General features: G+C 43.1%; 1 protein-coding gene across 1 annotated transcript in view; it reads left to right on the top strand.

Moving 5' to 3' along the window:
* Positions 1-23,576, top strand: part of LOC120883243 (multidrug resistance-associated protein 4-like) — a 199,662-nt gene that overhangs the window by 42,853 nt on the left and 133,233 nt on the right. The window contains 5 exon segments of the mRNA XM_040267272.1: positions 1,225-1,314; positions 2,955-3,146; positions 10,735-10,829; positions 11,053-11,139; positions 18,933-19,029. Of these exon segments, the coding sequence (XP_040123206.1) occupies positions 1,225-1,314; positions 2,955-3,146; positions 10,735-10,829; positions 11,053-11,139; positions 18,933-19,029 (561 nt within the window).

The raw sequence follows: 23,576 nt of genomic DNA, 5'->3' as shown, positions 1-23,576 counted from the left end.
TAGATGACCAGTCAAAGTTCAATGGATCAAACAGGGCATTCAAAGCAGGTGTACTGGGACAACCCAGAAGGATGGGATGGGGAGGGAGGTTGGAGTGGGGCTCAGGATGGGGGACACATGTACACGCGTGGCAAAAAATTTCTAAAAAAAAATATAAAAGGAAAAAAAGAAAAAAAAGTTAATGTTTTATAATTCATTTCTTCCCAGAGAAATTTTTTCATTTTGAAGATTATCCCAATAGTTTATCCAGACTTTGTACTTTTAGTTTTTGGGCATTTTACTGATCAACTGTAACCTCTCTTTTAAAACAAAAATTATCAGTTACTGACAATTTTCTTAACACTAAGAACATGTAAATACATACACATACCCTTAAGTCTCTCAGGAATATGACCTATAATTGGCATGACTTCTCCCTCACACTGGATTGTGTGCTGTTGCAGGTACCTCCATGTTTTTTGCTTTCTTACAGCAGAAGTACTTTATGGCCCCTGTTTAGCCAGGACAGGTAATGCATGTAACACGTATTAAAATTGAAGTCTTATCACTCTGACCCACAAAGTCATAATTAATTTGTTAATTCCCTATTTTTTTGTTGTCATTGTTGGTGTTAAATTAGAGCTCTTGTGAAGTTAGAGCTTTGACGGGTATTTATAAGAGTTAATTTGCCAAGAAAGGCTTCATCATACAAAGTGATCTGTTTCCTTAGCATTACTGAGATTCATTCTTTATCAAATGAAAATGGAGAGATAGTGGAGGTTTCAATTTATTAGTAGAGGGCCAGGATGATTTAATCGCCATATCATAGAGATTAATGAAATAGTTAAAACCAAGGGTCATAATGAAAACATAAATGATTAAAAACTTCCTATACTGACTATTCTATTAAGTATATTATTTTAATAAGTTAGTATACATCATAAAATTTGCATTTCAAATTTCAACTTGTCATTTCAACTGCTAAATTCTGTGGGTATCTAATACTGTGTCCATATGGCTAGCTGGTAAAAAGAGCCTTCTAAAGGCAACTGAAGTTGTTTCAGACCCTGGAAGAGAAAAGATTGGATGAAAAGTCCTGTAGAACACATTATCTTAAAATAGGAAGGAGAAAAATGTGGGCTGTGTTTAGCATATCAATGACTATTTTGTTATTTTGTCCATTTTCTGAAGTAACGTGTGTCACTTTATTGAAATGGGCAGATATTTATAAACTTTAATTTTCAGGAATCAGAAACCCCAACCCTACAAGGCCTTTCATTTACTGTCAGACCTGGTGAACTGTTAGCTGTGATTGGACCTGTGGGAGCAGGAAAGGTAAGCAATGATACCTTTGTCAGCTTGCAGCAACACTACAGCCTCTGTTAAATTCTCAGAGTTGAGGGACTTCCCTGGTGGTCCAGTGGTTAAGAATCTGCCCTCCAACGCAGGGGACATGGGTCGGGGAACTAAGATCCCACATGCCTTGGAGCAACTAAGCCTGTGTGCTGCAATGAAAGTATTGCAACTATGACCCGACACAGCCAAAAATAAATAAATGAATGTTTTAAAAATTCTTAAGATTTGAGCCTAAAGCTGTGTATAACACAGTTTGAACTGGGCAAATCTAGAATCGCTTTCCTCTAGGTGTGTTCCATGGGACATTCCTTTTGCAAGAAGGTTTCATGGCCACATGAATTTGGGTAAATGCACACTGTGTTTTCCTTCTTGGTGTTTCATGTTGCACAGTTGGGAACAGCTTGTCGGGAGTTTGGACATCTCAGTGAAGGAAATTATTTATGTGACATCTATTTAGGACAGAATGAGACAGTGGGGACTTCTTTTTGTGACGGTGGTCCCTCCAGGAAGCCTGGAGGTTGTGAAGGCTCTTCCAGGAAGCTTTGAGCGTTTTCTCACATGACTTGACTTGATCTGCTCAGTGCACATGTAGTGAATGACCAGCCATGTGCTGGAGCTAAAGGAACAGATGTGAGCAAGGCCCTGACACCTCTGCCATCCAGAGACAACCAGGTTCTGGGATGAGACAGATATGCAGGCAGATTATTTTAGCCCAGTGCCCTAGCACTGTGATGTGGGGACACAGACACACCACATCTGTGTGGTGTACAAGATTTGAAGGACATGTGTACATGCACTTAGTCTCTTGTGTTCTGTACAACAAAATACAGAAATCTAAACATTAAGTGTGTACATGAGAGGTTGATTTCTTCTGTGATGGACTTTTGCTCTTTGGACACAACTCACTTCAGAGTTCTTTTAATAATCATCTTTGGGTATAGTTTTCACATGTAGCTTTTTAAGAACAAGTATTTGTCAAGTGAAGGATACCCAGATGTAGGAATAGCTGCATAAGCATCAGATGCAAGAAATACACATCCTGCTGGGCTGTTCTGCTAGTTAAGAATGTTAAACATTCTTATTTAGTCTTTGTTGAGTATAGCGCTTCATTTGGGGGAAATTCTTGGGCACAGTAGATTGTTATAGCATTTTATTAGTATTTCTTGTCAACTGTGGGTTTACGTTGACTAACAGTGTTATTTTCAACTTTTTGGTTGCAACTGGAGAAGGCAATGGCACCCCACTCCAGTACTCTTGCCTGGAAAATCCTATGGACGGAGGAGCCTGGTGGGCTGCAGTCCACGGGGTCGCTAAGAGTTGGACACGCCTGAGCGACTTCACTTTCATGCATTGGAGAAGGAAATGGCAACCCACTCCAATGTTCTTTTCTGGAGAATCCCAGGGACGGGGGAGCCTGGTGGGCTGCCATCTATGGGGTCACACAGAGTCGGACATGACTGACACGACTTAGCAGCAGCAGCAGCCAGAACTATACTTATCCTGTTCTAAACACAAGCGTTCTATCATGTATCAAGCACCATGGTGGGGTCAGCTGTGCTGCGGCATTGTTCCATCCTGAGTGCTGCCTGTTTACATGTGTGTGTTGCCGTCTGTTTCAGTCGTCACTGTTACATGCTCTGCTGGGGGAGCTGCCCCCGAGCCAGGGACAGGTCAGCGTGCACGGGAGGATCGTGTATGTTTCTCAGCAGCCTTGGGTGTTCTCAGGAACTGTGAGGAGTAACATTTTATTTGGGAAGAAATATGAAGAAGAACGCTATGAAAAAGTAATAAAGGCTTGTGCTTTGGAAGAGGTGAGTAATGACTCCTAAGTTGGATATACTTGAATTTTAAATAATGATAGTATTGGTTTAACCTACAAGATTTGTTGAGAGTTTTTATTTATTTATTTATTTAATTTGAAAAATCTTTGATTGTTGCTGATTATTTGAAGCTAATCTTCTGGGTAAATATATATATATATATATATACACACACACTGTATATACAGTATACTATTATATATGCAGGTTTATTGCTGTTTTAATCCTGATGTGATAAGACTTACAGAATGCCTTTATTTTTTGTTCCCCTTGAGGGGATCAGTCCATTATGTGAAGTTTCATTCACTTTCAACAATTACAGAAATTTCTAAAATAGCAAGCACAGTGTAATGAATCCTTATGTACCACCCCCAGCTTCAGCCAGGATTAGCTGGTGGCTGGTCTTGCTGCATCTCTACCCCTGCCTTCTGCCTGTCCCACCCTCAACCTAGATTATTCTGGAGCAGATCCTAGACATCATATTAGTTCATCTGTCAACATTTCATTAATTTCCTCTAAGAGAAAAAATCTTTTCTCTTTGGAAAAAAAATCACTACATTATTTCACCTGAAAAATAACCCTGAATGTTATAAATCTTCTAATCTGAGTTTACAGGTTGTTAGACATCTCACTGAGAAATCTTGTTCACTGATGTTGGAATCAGATTCCACACAAAGTCTGTCCATTGTGCTTAGTTGTTGCCTCCCCGATCCCTTTCAGTCTGTAGGTTTCCCTCTTTACTTCATTTTTGATTTATAATTTATTATTTAAAGAAAATAGAATACTTATGTTTCTTCTTAATACTGCATCATTTTGTTGGAGAAGAGATTGTTTTCAGAAAGGGCATCAGTTTTCACAGAAAATGGCAAAGTGAAATGTTTAACTCTATATTAAGATTTAGATGAAATTAGTGAATGAATGACGAAAAGTAAAATCTGATGGAATATAATTTGGCAGAAAGAAAGAAAAATGTAGATACCGGTAAATAGTTTGTTATTCTCTTGGGTTATAAACATCAGTGAGAAACAGTTTCAAAGGGCTCCCCCTGGTCTCTTCAGGGCAGACTGGACATCTGACTATTCTTTTATACTGTGAGGAAAAGGCTGGGACAGACTTTCAAAGGTTTGGTGTTAAAGGCTTCAAACTCTCTTTGTGACGAAATAATAATTCTGCTTGAACGATGGCTTGAACATCATAGATAGTATCAGGTGAGCAGCATTTTATGATAATACGGACAGAACAGAATTATTCATTTAATGGCTGCTATTTCTTTCTCCTGGGCTTGTGTTAATGAGAGATTGTGCTTTTGCAGAAATGAAGTGAAGTTAGGAGGAATGAGCTAGATTTTTATTAAATGGTGCATAGACTGCATAAGAAAAGAAGAGGGGAAACAAATGTGAAACAGTGAGACAATAGCTTCTATTTATTCAGAGTCCATGTGCAAATCATTTTTGTATCTGTCTCTCACACGTGCACATGCACACACATAAACAGGAATATGATTTATTAATTCTTTATCAGTGTCCTTGATGTTCCTATCTTCATTTTATAGTAGGAGAAACTGAGACTTGAGGGGGTCAAACAGCTCATCTCTGCATTTGCAGCTCAAGTTCAGATCTGTTTCTGCATAACCCTAGATTCCATGGAAGGTAGGGTGTGGAGTACACAGATTTCGGGCATTTCCTCTTTACCTTAATCACTTCCAGCTCCTGACACCCAGATCAAATTCCAGAGACCAGTGATCTCTCCCAAGTAAAAATGGATACTGAAGATTGGGTTCTTAAAGATACAAAGTTGAGAACAAATACCAAAAAGCAAAGATTAAAAATCTAGAGTAGAAGTTAGATTCTCAAAAATACAATATTAAAGAAAAAAGAGTCACAAAAATTATAATGTATATATATATATGAAGTTTGCTTTAAAAATAGGGTCTTTTTTTTTTTTTTTTGCAAGGTAGATGGTGATTGCAGCCATAAAATTAAAAGACGGTTACTCCTTGGAAGAAAAGTTATGACCAACCTAGATAGCATATTCAAAAGCAGAGACATTACTTTGCCAACAAAGGTCCATCTAGTCAAGGCTATGGTTTTTCCAGTAGTCATGTATGGATGTGAGAGTTGGACTGTGAAAAAGGCTGAGCGCTGAAGAATTGATGCTTTTGAACTGTGGTGTTGGAGAAGACTCTTGAGAGTCCCGTGGACTGCAAGGAGATCCAACCAGTCCATTCTGAAGGAGATCAACCCTTGGATTTCTTTGGAGGGAATGATGCTAAAGCTGAAACTCCACTACTTTGGCCACCTCATACGAAGAGCTGATTCATTGGAAAAGACTTTGATGCTGGGAGGAATTGGGGGCAGGAGAAGAAAGGGACGACAGAGGATGAGATGGCTGGATGGCATTACTGACTCAATGGATGTGAGTCTGAGTGAACTCCAGGAGTTGATGATGGACAGGGAGGCCTGGCATGCTGCAATTCATGGGGCTGCAAAGAGTCGGACACAACTGACCAACTGAACTGAACTGAGTAGGTTATAAAAATGAAAATTAAAGGAGTAATAGGGGGTTTAAAAATAATAAAAAATTTGTTCAAATTTAAAAAATGATAATAGTAAAAATATATCTAGGAATTTCTCTGGAGCTGTTGTGGACAGTGTGGGGTCAGTTCATTTTCAGATAGTTCCTTGGTCCGGCTTGTACTTCTCAAGGTCTATAGGCCCCTTCCTATGTCGTCGGTGCTAACTACAGGGTTTATGGCAAAACCAATACGATATTGTAAAGTGAAAAAATAAATAAATAATAAACTGATAATCCCCTAAAAAAAAAGAGCTTTAGAACTTCACTGAAGAATGACCACATGCATATGTGCACATGGGTAATTATGAATCTGTTAATTACTATTTTTTCTAGTCTTATCATCTAATGTATGTGACTTTATTAACATGAAAAACCTTCAATAAATAATAAAGATGGAAAAAAAAAACCTCTAAAAAAAACCCCACAAATTCCAGAGACCCAGGCAGAGTGTACCTGTTTCTTTCATGACCTTGCTTTTCTGGTGAAGAAAGAGGCACACCCTGGTTAGGGTCTCTGTTTACATGCCCCTTTACACCTTCATTCATTGCTCACTTTTCAAGAAATTCTTACTTCTAAACTTCCTCAATCGAGAGGCAGCACAACACCATGGATAAGCATGGAAACTAGAGGCAGTATGATGTGAAAGAGCAGATGTCTCTGAACTGACATGAGCTGGGTTAGATTCTAGCTCTTCTGTTCAATAGCCAAAAAGGAAAGATATACCGATTTGGATGCAGAGTTCCAAAGAATAGCAAGGAGAGATAAGAAAGCCTTCCTCAGCGATCAGTGCAAAGAAAAAGAGGAAAACAATAGAATGGGAAAGACTAGAGATCTCTTCAAGAAAATTAGAGATACCAAGGGAACATTTCATGCAAAGATGGGCTCGATAAAGAACAGAAATGGTGTGGACCTAACAGAAGCAGATGATATTAAGAGGTGGCAAGAATACACAGAAGAACTGTACAAAAAAGATCTTCACCACCCAGATAATCACAATGGTGTGATCACTCACCTAGAGCCAGACATCCTGGAATGCAAAGTCAAGTGGGCCTTAGGAAGTATTATTATGAACAAAGCTAGTGGAGGTGATGGAATTCCAGTTGAGCTATTTCAAATCCTAAGAGATGATGCTGTGAAAGTGCTGCACTCAATATGCCAGCAAATTTGGAAAACTCAGCAGTGGCCACAGGACTAGAAAAGGTCAGTTTTCATTCCAATCCCAAAGAAAGGCAATGCCAAAGAATGCTCAAACTACCACACAATTCCACTCATCTCACACGCTAGCAGAGTAATGCTCAAAATTCTCCAAGTAAGGCTTCAACAGTACGTGAATTGTGAACTTCCAGATGCTCAAGCTGGTTTTAGAAAAGGCAGAGGAACCAGAGATCAAATTGCCAACATCTACTGGATCATCAAAAAAGCAAGAGAGTTCCAGAAAAGCATCTATTTCTGTTTTATTGACTATGCCAAAACCTTTGACTGTGTGGACCTCAACAAACTCTGGAAAATTCTTCAAGAGGTGGAAATACCAGACCACCTGACTTGCCTCTTGAGAAATCTGTATGCAAGTCAGGAAGCAACAGATAGAACTGGACATTGAACAACAGGCTAGTTCCAAATCAGGAAAGGAGTACATCAAGGCTGTATATTATCACCATGTTTATTTAACTTATATGCAGACCACATCATGAGAAATGCTGGGCTGGGTGAAGCACAAGCTAGAATCAAGATTGCTGGGAGAGATATAAAAAACAGATATGCAGATGACACCACCCTTATGGCAGAAAGTGAAGAACTAAAGAGCCTGTTATGAAAGTGAAAGAGGAGAGTGAAAAAGTTGGCTTAAGACTCAACATTCAGAAAACGAAGATCATGGCATCTGGTCCCCTCACTTCATGGCAAATAGATTGGGAAACAGTAGAAACGGTGACAGACTTTATTTTTGGGGGCTCCAAAATCACTGCAGTTGGTTATTGCAGCCATGAAATTTACAGACAGTTACTCCATGGAAGGAAAGTTATGACCAATCTAGACAGCATATTAAAAAGCAGAGACATTACTTGCCAACAAAGGTCCATCTAGTGAAAGCTATGGTTTTTCCAGTAGTCATGTATGGCTGTGAGAGTTGGACTATAAAGAAAGGTGAGTCTCGAAGAAATGATGCTTTTGAACTGTGGTGTTGGAGAAGACTCTTGAGAGTCCCTTGGACTGCAAGGAGATCCAACAAGTCCATCCTAAAGGAAATCAGTCTGGAATGTTCATTGGATGGACTGATGCTGAAGCTGAAACTCCAATAATTTGGCCACCTGATATGAAGAACTGACTCATTAGAAAAGACCGTGATGTTTGGAAAGATTGAAGGCAGGAGGAAAAGAGGATGGCAGAGGATGAGTTGGTTGGATGGCATCACCGACTCAATGGACATAAGTTTAAGTAAACTCTGGGAGTGGGCAATGGACAGGGAGGCCTGGCTTGCTGCAGTCAATGCGGTTGCAAAGAGTCAGACACGACTGAGCAACTGAACTGAACTGACCCTCAGAACAGTGACGTGACCTCATTTAGTCCCCGTTTCCTCATCTGGGAAATGGGGTCAGTACTTACCAGGTAGCTTGTTGCAAAGATTAAAGATAATCAGTGTTAGGGTGCAACACAGTGCTTGGTGCACAGACCTTACCTACCAGGAGCTGAGAGAAGCTATGTGCATGCATACAAATTATTGATCATAATAGGACAGGTCCTTCAGAAGAAATGTACGCAAAGCCTTAGGAACCCAGTAGGAAAAGAGTGACTCCAGGATGGTTTCATGGAGAGTGTGTTTGGGCTGAGCAGGATATTGACAGGCCATCAGAGGAGGGGCAATTCCAAATGGAAGACAAGTGGTAAAGGAAGGTGTGACCTTCCATTGTTTGACTCCGGAATCCAGCTCTCCTCTGCCAGGGCACTCATCAACTGTTTCAATGACTGCTCCATTGTGTTTCTACTGTTAAGTCTCCACCATTGCTGAAGGGCCCTTGATATGTTTCTGGTAGATGGTATCGAACCAGCTTCTTCATTTCCTAGTTTGCCTCTAGTTTGTGTATCTGTTGTTCAGTGAAAATTGTTTAAATTTAACTTAGAGGAAAACAACATGAACAAGAACACTTTCCTGTCAGTGGGAAGAATTGTAATATATGCTCAAGTCAGGCTTTTCCATTTAACCTAATCAGAAAATCATGGCTGGGAAATTAGCCTGATTTGGATTTTACCTCAAATCCTTTAAAATGTTCTTTCCATCTGGGACTCGTCCATTAGTAATTTGCAAAGTCAACAACACACTCAAAGTCCTACCACCAGAGTTGAAGAGAGCCTGTTTCTTATGCTCAGACTGTGCTAAGTGAAAGAGTGAACTTCAGTGCTTTTTCTAGAGCGTGTTGTGATTGCTGTGCTATAATGTGATGCTATTTGGGGAAGGAAACCAGAAAGATACATTAATAAAATTAAAGGATAAAAACTAATAACAGTTTGCAAGGACTGTCAACAGTGAAATGGAGGCCCAGAAAACAGTGTGTGTGTATGTATGGCTGGAGCCTATCTTAAAATGATATGAAAACCAGGAGGGAGAGATGGTATTAACCTCTGAGCTTGATGAAGAAATAAGAAGAAATCATGAATTTTCATGACAGAGCAATTGCTGCTATTCATTTGATCCTCCCTTGTTAAGCTTTGAGTGAGCAGGGAACCTGTGTGTGTCTGTGTGTCTTTGTGGCTGTCAGGGAGGGTTATGATGGAGACACTTTCTTGTCCTCATGGTCACATTCACACTGTGAATGGGGTCCCCCTGTTGGATTAATGAGAAAACAGGCATCAGTCATCAGTAGAAGAGCTTCCCTGATGGCTCAGTTGGTAAAGAATCCGCTTGCAGTGTGGGAGATCTGAGTTTGATCCCTGGGTTGGGAAGATCACTTGGATAAGGGAAAGGCTACCCACTCCAGTATTCTGGCCTGGAGAATTCCATGGAGTCACAAAGAGTCAGACATGACTAAGCGACTTTCACTTTGACTTTCGTCAGTAACAACTCAGTAAATGGTGACCCTGTTCTTCCTCATGCTCCAAACACCATGGTGCTCTTCTTACAACCCACACGCATCCCATCAGCAGGTCTTACAGACTCTGCCTTCAGAATGTGTCTGGAGTGTGCTCCATCTCTCCATCCCTGCTGCTACCACTGTGGTCCTGGCCACCGTCATCTCTCACTTAGATTATTCCAGTAGCCTCCTTACTTGTATCTACCCTCACTCATTCCCCCTTACTGCTTGTTTTCTGCAAAGCACAGGAGTGAGTCTGTAGAAATCTCAGACCAGGTCAGTCCTCCCTTCTCCCTCTCCCCTTGTTACTGGGAGTGACCCCAGGCTCCTCCTGCTCTGTCTCTGCCCTCACTCCCCTCATTCTTACTCAGCTCCACTCTCCTGCCCCCTTGCTTGTCCTGAACCCCTTGGGCATCTCCCCGTGGCCCCTGTACTCCCCCATCCCTCTGTGTGGAGCAGCCTCTCCAGGTCTGCCTGAGCCCCTCCCCCGGATCTGCTCAACCCCCCTCTGAGCAGAGCCAGTGTGGACTCACTTCCCTCCTTCACTCTCCATCCCCCTGAGCTGGCTTCCTTTTCCTTCTCATCCTCAGTACTTGCACTAAAGTTAATTTTCCTTATTGACCATCTCTTACTGTGGAGAGAAACTCTATGGGCTTTGTTTCCTCATGGCTGAATTCACTGTGACCAGAACAATGCCTGGTGTATATTGATCCACAATAAATATCTGTTAGAATGGTCAGATGCATAAATGTTGGGAAAACTACAGAATGAAAATAAAAAAGAACCCTGAGGATTTTTTAAATTGTTCACTGTTATGGTTTAGCCACTACGAAATATACTCAACAAACACTGTGGGGAGAACTGATGCTAAAAAGTTAGGATGGCAGGAGGAGAACATATTTTAGATCTTTTTTTTCCTCTCCTTTTCTATCTCCATGTAGGATTTACAGCTTTTGAAGGAAAATGATCTAACTAAGATAGGAGACCGGGGAACCCCACTGAGTGAAGGACAGAAAGCCCGGGTCAGCCTCGCCAGGTAAATGGGGTTTCAGTTGCCATCCTGCCCCTCCTGCTCTGCGGCTCCTATTGAATGTGAGCACACAGACCCCGCTCACAAGGTGGGCCTGTGTGAAGCAGGGTCTTGCCTCTTTCCCTGGGCTCTTGGAATGAACCTGGAGTTGCTGGACGCCATCATGATTCAGAGATGAGACCCAGGGAGTGTGAAGTGTCCTCTCCTGACGTCTCTCTATGTTTTCTAGAGCCGTGTATCAGGATGCAGACATCTACCTCCTGGACGATCCGCTCAGCGCAGTGGACGTAGGAGTCAGCAGACACTTGTTCGAACAGTGAGTTTGCTATTTTCTGTAATCTCTGCTTTCCAGGAACCCTGTAGAGATTGGGGAAGAGAGCTCAGGAAAGCCTTTGTGCTTCAGGAGACTCAGCTTGCTCTGTCCTGGTGTCTCTCTCTTCCCTCCCTTCTCTCCACAGAAGATCCATCGTAGAGAAATTTTGCATCACAATGAGGTCAGGACAGGAAAATACAGAAGGTGCTTCCAATGTGTGAAGGACAATGGGGTCTGTACTTTAGGGAGTGAAGAATAGATGGGAGATTTCCCAATGACCTGCAGTTGATAACCAGACACTGTGATGGATCCATACCCTTGAAATAAAGATGATGAATGGTTTTTAAATCATAGAGTTGGACCCAGTAATCTAGTACTTAGTGTCCTTTTCCTCCATCATGTGTTTAAGGCACATTAGAAGCAAAATTTTCGGTACTGACACAGGGGTTCTGTGGAAAGGCCCTCTTGGTTTATGCTTATTATTCTGTAGGTTTGGAAATTCTTAATAAGGCCTGGAATGAAGACTACTTTATTCCGCATCTAAGCAGGAAATTAATTGTTTAGCATTGCTTCATGGATGCTTACTTGAATTAATACTTAGACCCATGATGTAGGGTTAGCTTGAATGTGGAACTAGAGATCTAGAATCTGGTGGAAATCTTGACTTTCGTTTTTGTGTTTCTGGAATACAAATTGCTCTTGCCTGGCTACAGAATGACTGAAATGGAACAACTCGTATGCTTTTCTGTGAATAACTTGTCCTAATACATGCTGACTGAAGCCTCTGATGGAGTCTAGACTGGCCTTTTTGAAAGCCTCATGAGCTTGCTTTTGCAAAAACAGCATCCACACCTACCCCATGGTTGCTTACCTTGCTGTTGTCCACCTTGTTAAGGCCAATGAGCCTTCCAGCTGCATTTATTAATGCCCTGCTGTGTGCACTGAGATCAATGCCCTTACAGATGCTACTGCAGGAAACCTCTTAGTTTACAAGGAGGATGGAGAGCAAGGAGAGGGGAAGGACCACACTGGGCAGCATAAGGGAGACTTAGGATGCTCAGCTCTCATTTCTGCCTCTGAGGAATCTGTCTCAGTGTGGAGTTTGTTAAGACAGTTGCCTGGGAAAAGGTCAGCTGAGTCAGGGTTTAGAGGTTTCTATACAGGATAGTAAGTGCTGAATGGAAGTGGATGTTGGACAGCTCCCTGTGCCCCGGGCTGGGCGGGAAGTGCCCTGGGGGCGTGCAGGCTGGGTATGTATGTGGAGGTTGAGAAGATGACCCAGTTCTCTTTGCTGGAGGAAGAGTAGAAGCACAGGAAGTGAGGCTGTGAGAACAGAAGGCACGTCCTCACCTGGAGGAGGCAGGTTGTACAGCAGAGAGAAGCTGTTTGGGAATTCTCGCTGTCAGGTCCTGTGTTAGTTTGCTGGGGCTGTGTCTGTCCAGGCTGCTCTCACAGAGACCAGAGCCTGGGAAAGTCCAAGGTGAGGGTGTTGGCGGAGTTGGTGTTTGGTGAGGACCCAATTCCTGTGTCCTCATGTGGTGGAAGGGGTGAGGGAGGCGTGTGGGTCCCTTTTATAAGGGCACTAGTCCCATTCAGGCAGACTCCACCCTCATGATCTCACCTCCCAATGGCCCCATCTCCAGTACCTTCACAGTGGGGATTAGGTTTCAATGTATGTATTTTGAGGACACAAACATTCAGTCACAGCAGGTTGTTAGAGATGGCAGCGCTGGGGGAGCAGTGCAAAAATAATAGAAATTCATTTTCTCACAGTTCTAAAGGCTAGACTCTCATGATCAAGGTGTGGGCAGTTTGGTTTCTCCTTAGACCTTCTCCTTATCTTCTGATGACAGCTTCCTCACTGTGTCCTTGGACATGGTCCTCCCTCTGTCCATGCACACCTCCGTGTTTCTGTCCTTATGTCTTAGTCTCCTCTTCTAAGGACACCAGTCAGATTGGATTAGGCCCACTCTAATTAAGGGTAACGTTAGCTCTTTAAAGGTTCTGTCACCAGATTCTAAGGTTCTGTCTCCAGATTCTAAGGTTCTGGTGGTCAATGTGCCATCATACGAATTTTTTGGGGAACAGAATTCATCTATAGCAAATCCTTAACAGCGAAGTAAAGAGACTTAAGCAGATCAGTGGAGTGAGTGAGAAAGATATGTGAGGAGCTCTGAGCTCTGGATATGAGGAGCTGGGACTCCACATCCATTAAGCAGGGGTCATGAGGCAGGTACCACTGAAAGCTGTATGTGAAAGGTGCTTAGTGTTGGAGTGATGAAAGAGCACTGGAGATGGATGGTGGTGATGGTTACACAATGATGTGAACGTACTTAATGCCATTGAGCTGTATGCATAAAAAACAGTTAAAACTGTAAATTTCATGTTATGTATATTTTACCACACACAAAAATTACACATTAGCATTGACTCTTTCAGAACAAAAGAGAGCAGGGCAGCTGACATGTGGCATGGCCTCCCATTATCCGATCTGACCACCCCCTCTTCCCACCCTCTTTTGATTGTGATTTGATACATTTTCTCTTATATAAAGCACCTAGTGGCTCAGATGGTAAAGAATCTGCTTGCAATGCAGAAGACCTGGATTCAATCCCTTGGTTGAGAAGATCCCCTGGAGCAAGGCAGGGCACTATTCTTGCCTGGAGAATCCTCATGGACAGAAGGTTCTGGCAGGCTACAGGCCATGGGGTTGCAAAGAGTCAGACACGAAGAAGTGACCAACACTTTCACTGATGACTTTTCTCTTAGGAAGTGCCTTGTGGCTTGTCATGAGTTCAGTGATGGGATACTAGTACTGAGACATGAATTTCCATCTCCCACTCTCTTGGCATCATGAATGGCTCAGCCTCCCTGTTCCCAGCGCTCCACCCTGAACTTGCAAATGTCTGCTATCTGCAAAAGTTCCCCATCACTGCAAGAGCAGTTTCTGCTGGCTCTTGTGTCTGTGTCGCAAGAAGGGGAATGGAAAGCTTACTGATTGCCACGTATCAGTGTGCTGAACACAAAAACTCTCTCAGGTGTTTATAAAGGTGAGGTGTTTATAACATGTTTATAAAGTCCTCTCCAACCTTTCAGTTTAGTGACCTTAGATGTTCACTTGATAGAAGCAAGCTTGTTAAGAGTTCTTTGCTAATCAGAACCACATTCTCTAGGGAAACTTAGGGCAGGGATCACAAAGGCAATTAAGGAAATCACTCAACAGTGACTGAAAATGTTCTCAATGAGTTAGGCAATTGGATGGAACAATATGCTATGAGAGATGGTGGTTGTGTTGAAGCTTAGTCGTGGTCAATGTTTTCTATTAAAAGTGAATGAATCACACTTCTACTTGCCCTTATCAGCTTCCTTTAGTCATGAGTATATACCAGGTTACTAATGTTTGTGATTTTTATAACTATATTTTGTGATGATTAAGTGGGTTCTATTACATATAGAAGGTGAGAGTCCTTAGATGAACTGATGCAGTCTCACTTATGTCCAGCCATGGATCCTCTCCTGGTTCAGCCCTACATCACCAAACCCCTGCCTCCTGTGTCATCAGCTTTTCAGGTCTGTCCTGATAAGACCCCCATGCTGCTGTCTACACAGCTCACCCTCCTGCTCCGGCCCTTCATAGACCTCGCCCTGCCCTCCCCTCCCATCTCCATTCAGGAAGCAACTCCAGGTCCTCAGAGAACAGGCTTCCTTGCCGTCTGCCCCCATCAGCCTTTCCAGCTCGTCCCCACACCTACTCAGTATTCCACTGTGCTGGCTTTGTGGGGGTCCTTTCTCGCCCTGTCTATACATATTGGCCCCTCTGTCCCAGAGCCCGGGAGCAATGTGCCAGAACACAGAAAGAAGATGGAAGATGGGACCTGCCATTCCCTCCTGCTCCTCCACGGGTGCCTGTGCCCTCTGTCTTCCCACAGCCCTCAGTGGGTGCACTTGACCATTTATGAGTTTCCCCACCCCCAAGAAGCTGTGATTGCAGGAAAGCGCCTCAGCCTAGCATGTTCTGTCCCAGACCCCTGCACCAGCTCTGTCTTCTTCCAGAGATGTTTCCCCAGAGAATCTCAGGGCTCCTGTGTCTCCCCATCTAAGACAGCAGCCCCCTTGCTTTTTCTTCAGAGCACACATCATGGCCTGATAGCACATGTCCTATACTTGTTCAGTGTATCCCCCTTTTACATGGTGCAAAGTAATGTCTTCTTTCTTGACCTGCAATGTAAGTCAAGGGAGTGGCACCTCAGTAAACCTCTGCAGATTGAATGGATGAAGGTGGGGATTCTGAATTATTTGTATCCCCTCTACCATGGAATGTGTCTCCTCTTAATACAACCCCTATATAGAATGATACTGGATTGGACAAAAAGTTCAGCTGGGTTTTTCTGTAAGATGTTATGGAAAAACCCAAAGGAACTTTGTGGCCAACCCAATAAATAGAATTAACACAGCCTTTATATAGAATTTAACAGTTAACTTGTTTCTGAATCAATCATTTTTATGACATAACTTGGAAATCTTTACTGTGAACTTGAAAAATAGTCTATCTTTTTGGAGATGGATAAAAAGCATTCAGTTCAGTTTCAGTTTGGTCACTCAGTCGTGTGCGACTCTTTGCAACCCTATGAATTGCAGCACGCCTCCCTGTCTATCACCAACTCCCGGAGTTCACTCAAATTCACGTCCATCAAGTCAGTGATGCTATCCAGCTATCTCATCCTCTGTCATCCCCTTCTCCTCCTGCCCCCAATCCCTCCCAGCATCAGAGTCTCTTCCAATGAGTCAACTCTTCGCATGAGGTGGCCAAAGTATTGGAGTTTCAGCTTTAGCATCAGTCCTTCCAAAGAATACCCAGGGTTGATCTCCTTTAGAATGGACTGGTTGGATCTCCTTGCAGTCCAAGGGACTCTCAAGAGTCTTCTCCAACACCACAGTTCAAAAGCATCAATTCTTAGGTGCTCAGCCTTCTTCACAGTCCAACTCTCACATTCATACATGACCAATAGAAAAACCATAACCTTGACTAGAGGGACCTTTGTTGGCAAAGTAATGTCTCTGCTTTTGAATATGCTATCTAGGTGGGTCATAACTTTTCTTCCAGGGAGTAAGTGATTTTGATTTCGTGGCTGCAGTCACCATCTGCAGTGATTTTGGAGTCCAAAAAAATAAAGTCTGACACTGTTGCCACTGTTTCCCCATGTAATTCCCATGAAGTGATGGGACCGGATGCCATGATCTTCATTTTCTGAATGTTGAGCTTTAAGCCAACTTTTTCACTCTAGTCTTTCACTTTCATGAAGAGACTTTTTAGTTCCTCTTCCCTCTGCCAGAAGTGTGGTATCATCTGCATATCTGAGGTTATTGATATTTCTCCTGGCAATCTTGATTCCAGCTTGTGCTTCCTCCAGCCCAGCATTTCTCATGATGTATTCTGCATATAAGTTAAATAAGCAGGGTGACAATATACAGCCTTGACGTACTCCTTTTCCTATTTGGAACCAGTCTGTTGTTCCATGTCCAGTTCTAACTGTTGCTTCCTGACCTGCATATCATATAGGTTTCTCAAGAGGCAGGTTAGGTGGTCTGGTATTCCTATTTCTTTCAGAATTTTCCAGTTTATTGTGATCCACACAGTCAAAGGCTTTGGCATAGACAATAAAGCAGAAAGATATTTTTCTGGAACTCTCTTGCTTTTTCAATGATCCAGCAGATGTTGGCAATTATTTAGGAAAATTTCAAAGTCTTTAACTGGCCACTTTGTTGTAATTCTTTATATTACTTGGTCTCTGATGGAATGTTAGGAAGCAAACATGTTACCACTTTTGTGTTGCTCTGTCTTGGGCATAGAATCCCATCAGGTTTGATTAACATCTGCCTTCAGGGACTATTGGCAAGTAATTATGAATTAAGGAGAAACAGTTCCATTAAAAGCTTTAGTACTAAGTCTGAAGAGGTTTATCACTCAGGAATCTTAGATACAAATGCTGAACTAAGACATGTCAAAGGGAAAAATGAATTCTTTTGGACTTAATGAAGCAATGGTGTGTGTATTTACATCCTGGTGTCTTGCTTCTGATCACAGGCCCAGTGTCCAGAGTGTCCCTTTAGGATTTTTCTGTCATGAGTCCAAAGTACATGACTGCTCATGGTTAGGGAGGAGTGGAGAAGGGTGCTGACATTTACTGAGTGGATTGGTGGTTTGATTGCTCAGAACCCATGGGTGAGTTGTCCTTGGCCTTGTTTTGAGATGAAGAAACAGGTTTCATCACTCATCCGACATCAGGCTCATGAGCTGCAGTCTGCTGCCTTCACACTCTCCATCTGACTCACTCACAGGCTGAGCTCTGGCCCAGGTTCCTAAGATTTGCTCTGTGAGGGACTTGGGCACCCAGAGTACCTGCTTGCAGCCCTGACTATGGTCACCTGGGGCCCCAAATCCAACTACATTTTTCCCTGGAGGGGTTGTGGACCTTGTGGGATGAGACTGGGGCTGAGTTTCTAGGGGTCTGAATTAAAAATGTGAAGCAGTTGGGTAAATTACTGTAAAAACACACTTAAGGTTGGATACTGAGAGAGGTTGTTGGCCTTCCAGATCTGCCAGGCCTAATACTTGCCCAGGTTAGACTTAAGAAAGAGCCCAGAATCAGTGACAGACACACATATGGTTTAATGATTAGGGCCGACTTACATGTCCAAAGGAAATCCTGGAAGGGCATCCTATCATTTGATGCCCACGTTGGAACAGGACATGGTGGTAGTCTTTGCTCCCAGGGCAAGGGGGCAGGAGAGGGGGGAGATTACCTGTTATAGGGGAAGTTGATGTCAGGTTGGGCCATTGGTCACCATGAAAACCAGCAGAGGGTCATGTCCCTCTTGCCCCTTTGACAAGCATTGTGTAGGGTTGTTATCTAAAGCTAGAGCAGTCATTAACTGGGCCCTGGGACAAGCATATAGGAAGGTTAGTCATGTAAGTAGGTGTAGGTGAAGCAGACACTGGTTGAGCAGGGATGTATAGAGAGCAAAAGAAGAGCCATTTTGGGTGGCCTGATCACACATGGGTCTTGGCTAAGAGAACTGGTGTATCTTTTGGCCGTTAGATTATTCCCATTGTGATTTGGGCCATCTGAATTCTGTTCTTTATTTTCATATTTGGAAGGTGTTCAGTCCTTATGAAAGAAGACTAGTTTCCTGGATGGGACTGGGGGACTGTTGTAGAGACTGATGGAAGCCACATTGGCATTCATTTTCTGTTTAATATTATTTGGGAAGAAGTGTCTAGAAAAGGCACTCTAGCAAAGGCTACCAAGATTCTATTAATTTTTTGTTGTTAATGTATACATCATAACTCATAAATAATTTCCTAGAAAATTGTCTAAGGCAAATGCACACATTTTAATATAACATAGATGCTTCTTTTCCCATTCCCACATAGTGATAAAATATTAAGTTCAGTCAAGTTTTGGAATCTCAGTATTGCTCAATTATTTTTCATTATGAAATGTAAATTATTGTTAAGCTGAGTTTTTAGAAAAAATTTAGCAAGTGCCTCCTTCACTGGACTGTTTTTTAAAATTTTTTTTAGCAGAGCTGGGTTCACATTTGCTGCTGATAAATTTGAGGACCTGCTCAGGATCATTGACATATTTGTATTTAATTTGTATTATTCATTTTTTATTTAAACTATAGGCCTTTGCTGTGTTGTTTTTGTCTCATTATGTTTTCAGAATATGTGTTTGCAGTTTGGAGCACCCCCACTAATGTGCGTTTGCACTCTATACCTTTTACATTTGTAGGTGTATTCGTCAGGTCTTGAAGGAGAAGATCACAATCTTAGTGACTCATCAGCTGCAGTACCTAAAAGATGCAAGTCAGATTCTGATACTGAGAGATGTAAGTAGTTTCTAGAAGTCTGTGAAATTACTAGCACTCAGGTGTGTTGAAGGCCAGACCTTCCAGCAGGTCACTCTCCTTGGATTCATGGTAAATATCCTCTTCTCCCTCAATTTAACTCCCTCTTTTTCTCAGAGCTGATGCTATTCACGTCTTTGAGTATCAATCCAAAGACCTGCAAAGTGTCACTATTAAACTTGAAGCCACATAAACACTAAAGCATATAGGAGTGCTACCACAGGACTACTGAAATATTATGGTTCTAGTGAAATTTGTTAAGGATAATGATGCTATTTTATTTGTATCTTGTGTTTTCCCCTTATACAACTTAAGTCAAAGTTTTTACTTGGAAATTAGAGCTACTGAGACCTGTTTGTATCCACATGATTGTCAAGCACAATTTGCCTAAAGAGCATCTTCCATTAACACTAGAAGCGAGGTTGGGTAGCCAAGCACCTGGGTCAGAAACGCCCACTTTGCAGGTCTCCCTGCCCAGGTCTCTATGAGCCCGATACATGTGGGAGCCTGTGCAGCAGGAGGACAAGGCCCTGCCTTCATGGGACTCCTGTTCTTATGGGGATGGATGTGACAAAGGGTGACATCCTGGCTGGCTCCTTGAGGAGCTGGTGCCTCTTGGGGACTGAACCATATGAAGGTGGGGGCCACACAGTCACCTGGTGGGAGGGGGTCAGAGGCAGGGGGTCCTAAGGAAGGAGCTGACCTGGCAGGTTGGAGGAACAGCAGGAAGACCAGTGTGTCTGAGGAGAGTGAGCAGGGGGATGTGGAGGGAGCTGTTCTCCAGGCAGTGGGCAATGAGCCTGGAAGTGGGATTGAAGCCTTGGATGGGCCAGAGCAGAGGAGTGATGTGGTCTGATGTTGGAGTTAAGAGATTCCTCTGATGGTCACTGGAGGGGTGACAGCAGAAGCAGTTAGAAGTCTTAGTAAAGCTGAGGAGGCAGAAGTATGGGCTCAGGATAGGGTATCAGTTTCTATCTGTAACAAAGCACTGCAAACTGGGTGACTTAAAACAACAGAAGTTTATCATCTCCCTGTTCTGGAGGTTATAGATCCCAGATCCAGGTGCTGGCAGGGCCGTGCTCTCTCTGAAGGCTCCAGGGGAGAATCCTTCCTTCCAGCTGGTGGTAGTCATGACCTTCCTTGTGTTCCCTGTGTTCCAGCTGCAGCACTGTGGTCTCTGCCTCTGACGTCACATGGCCATTGTCCCCGTGTCTGAGTCTCTTCTCATAAGGATATCAGTCATATAGGATTTAAGGTCACCCTGTTCCAGTGTGACCTCATCTTAACTTCATTACATCTACAAAGACACTGAATGCAAATAAGATCATGTTCACAGGCATCATGTTTAGGGCTTGAACTTACTTTTTGGGGGGCTACCAATCAACCCCAACTCCTAGCATGACTGGGGATGGGGTGGAGATTAGTGAGAATATTTCAGGCTTACTGGTTGTTTGATGCTTCAGACCTTGGCTTCTTTGTCTCTGGGCCTCAGCACCTCTGTCATTAACCCTTGTCTGTTCCACAGGCCCTTGGTCAGTCAGTTCAGTTGCTCAGTTGTGTCTGACTCTTTGCGATCCCATGGACTGCAGCACACCAGGCCTCCCTGCTGCTGCTAAGTCGCTTCAGTCGTGTCTGACTCTGTGCAACCCCATAGACAGGAGCCCATCAGGCTCCCTGTCCCTGGGATTCTCCAGGCAAGAATACTGGAGTGGGTTGCCATCCTTCTCCAATGCATAAAAGTGAAAAGTCAAAGTGAAGTCAAGTTGCTCAGTTGTGTCCGACTCTTAGTGACCCCATGGACTGCAGCCCACCAGGCTCCTCCATCCATGGGATTCTCCAGGCAAGAATACTGGAGTGGGCTGCCATTGCCTTCTCCAAGTACCATGGGTACCATGTAAATAGATAAGAAGGATCTTATTGAGGGCATGGAAGGGTTCTAAAACAGAATTGTATGTCTGTGCCACTCAGGAAAGTTATTACAATCACTGACTTGTACACTTGAAATGGGCAAACTTTATGATAATATGCCTCAATAAAGGTGTTAAAAAAAAAAGACCCTGTCTTGCAAACCATCTATCAAGCATTAAACATTTCCGAAGGCCCACAATCAACAAGAGAGGATTCTCAATTAGTGTTGAGTTACAGAGTGAAAACATTTTCCTTACTATTTACAATATTAAAAGGGAGCCAGTAAGAAGACAGGACTGGGAAAGAAAGCTCAGCAGACCTCACAAATGAGACTCCTGATAACAAAACATAAAGGGCCTTTTTCTTTAAAGATGGTGCATCTGTTCCTTTGTAGATTTCTCTTCTGTCCCCTGGGGGTAGGGTGATGAAACTGTAACACCCTGTAGAGATCAGTATAGTTAGTTAGCTGTCCCACTCTATGACACCCTCCCTCCCCCGGCAAAATCTGGACTATGGATAGCTATGGAGGATTGGGCAGTGAGACCAGGTGGAGCTAGTGTAATAAAGATCCTGACTGCCAATGCAGGAGACTTAAGAGACTTGGGTCCGATCCTAGGCTGGGAAGATAAGGACATGGCAACCCACTCCAGTATTCTTGCCTGGTAAATCTCATGGACAGAGGAGCCTGATGGGCTACAGTCCATAGGACTGCAAAGAGTCGGACACAACTGAGGTGACTTAGCACATACGCACAAGTAGTGTGAACTCAGGACGTAATGAGCCATGTATAGAGGCTGTGTAGGAAACCTGAATGTGTCCCTGGGTCACATTGTTTGATTTGGATTATGTTGATGTATGAGCTCAGCCAGAGACCTGACAGTTTTGACCAAGATTTGGAGAGAATTTGGGAAAGACTGTATATCCCTGGCCACTCTCTTCCAGGGTAGACGTAGAGCTCATTAGTTTGGGAAGTGGGTGGAGAGAGCAGGAGGACTGACTGAGATCTGGTGAGCATCAGGAATGTTGGTTTCCTCCTCCCTTTGCCCACAGTCACCTGTGTGAACCATGTGAACCGTTTCCCCTGTCATTGCTAACACAGATTGTTGGTTCTCCTGGTCCCCGTGTGGTACACAGAGTACTTTCTGCAGCCACTGCTCTGCTGCCTTGCAGATTTCATCCATAGGCTTGGTTAGTCACAATGTAGTAAGGTTTTTTCCCCTCTGTTTTTAATCTTCTATTTCTCCCATCTTGAAGCTGCCATTAGTGACAAAGGACAGGGGAATAGGAGGCTGACCCAGGGACACATTCAGGCCTCCCTGCCCATTGCCAACTCCCAGAATCTACTCAAAGTCATGTCCATTGAGTTGGTGATGCCATCCAACCATCTCATCCTCTGTTGTCCCCTTCTCATCCTGCCTTCAATCTTTCCCAGCATCAGTGTCTTTTCCAAGGAGTCAGTTCTTTGTATAAGGTGGCCAAATTATTGGAGTTTCAGCTTCAACATCAGTCCTTCCAATGAACAGCCAGGACTGATCTCCTTTAGGATGGACTGGTTGGATCTTCTTGCAGTCCAAGGGACTCTCAAGAGTCTTCTCCAGAACCACAGTTCAAAAGTATCAATTTTTTGGTTCTCAGCTTTCTTTATGGTCCAACTCTCACAACCATACACGACTACTGAAAAAACATAGCTTTGACTATACAGACCTTTGTCGGCAAAGTCATGTCTCTGCTTTTTAATATGCTGTCAAGGTTGGTCAGATCCCTCATTTATCAAATGAATTTCTGTCCTAAGAAAAATTATTAAATGCAGAACCTCTGCTTCTCTAGAAGAAATATCTCATGTCAACTGTCTCATGTCCTCTTTCAGGAATGGGGAGTTCAGGTTTCTCAGATTTGATAGCAGTTAATTTCATGTTGGAAGAGGGTGATACTAGTGTGTAAAACCCCAACGATGACAGTATTATTAGCACAGGATCAGTGGGAGACAGAGTAACCTATTTAGTTTGTCCCTAGATCTTTTAGGGTCCCTTATTGCTTCTTTTGAGGATACTACCCCCAATTTTAGTGCTATCAGGACAACTATTTGTCCAAGTGTGAGCACCCCTGGATGAGTTGGGGTCTATCCTTACTGTTTGTCTGGTTCCTCTCTAACAGCAGAAAGGGAATGGCTGCCCTCTCAACCCCTCAGAGTTGTCTATGCTTGGCTGCTCAGTGAAGTTGCTATCCTTGTACCACTACTTGTTTCCTTGTGTGTCTTATAGGTACTATGTAGAAAATGGTAATTTCATTAAATAAAGTCCTTGAATTTTGCCTCCCAAGTGGAACAAGGCACAGTATACACTGAATAATTTTCTAATTCTGTAGTATAGACAGTACCCAAATGCTTCGTTGAGTTTCTCACAATGGACCACCTCAGGAGATAGGGTGAAAGAGGTCCCAGCTAGGGTCCTGGGGTATCTTCTTCCATCTGACCTGCCTTAACCAGAGATGCCCTCCTCTGTTTAGTTTTGCATCCTGTGATTTTTCCCTGTATTTTGTTTGACACTGAGTGAATGAGCTGAGCCTTATTTCGTGGGGTCAGAATATAGTGAAGATATCTGCACATTATTTTATAGGACTTT

This window comes from Oryx dammah, unplaced genomic scaffold (genome assembly GCF_014754425.2).
Source record: "Oryx dammah isolate SB20612 unplaced genomic scaffold, SCBI_Odam_1.1 HiC_scaffold_24, whole genome shotgun sequence".
NCBI lineage: Eukaryota > Metazoa > Chordata > Mammalia > Artiodactyla > Bovidae > Oryx > Oryx dammah.
Note: the sequence above shows the minus strand (reverse complement) of the source record. Positions and strands in the feature narration are given on the sequence as shown.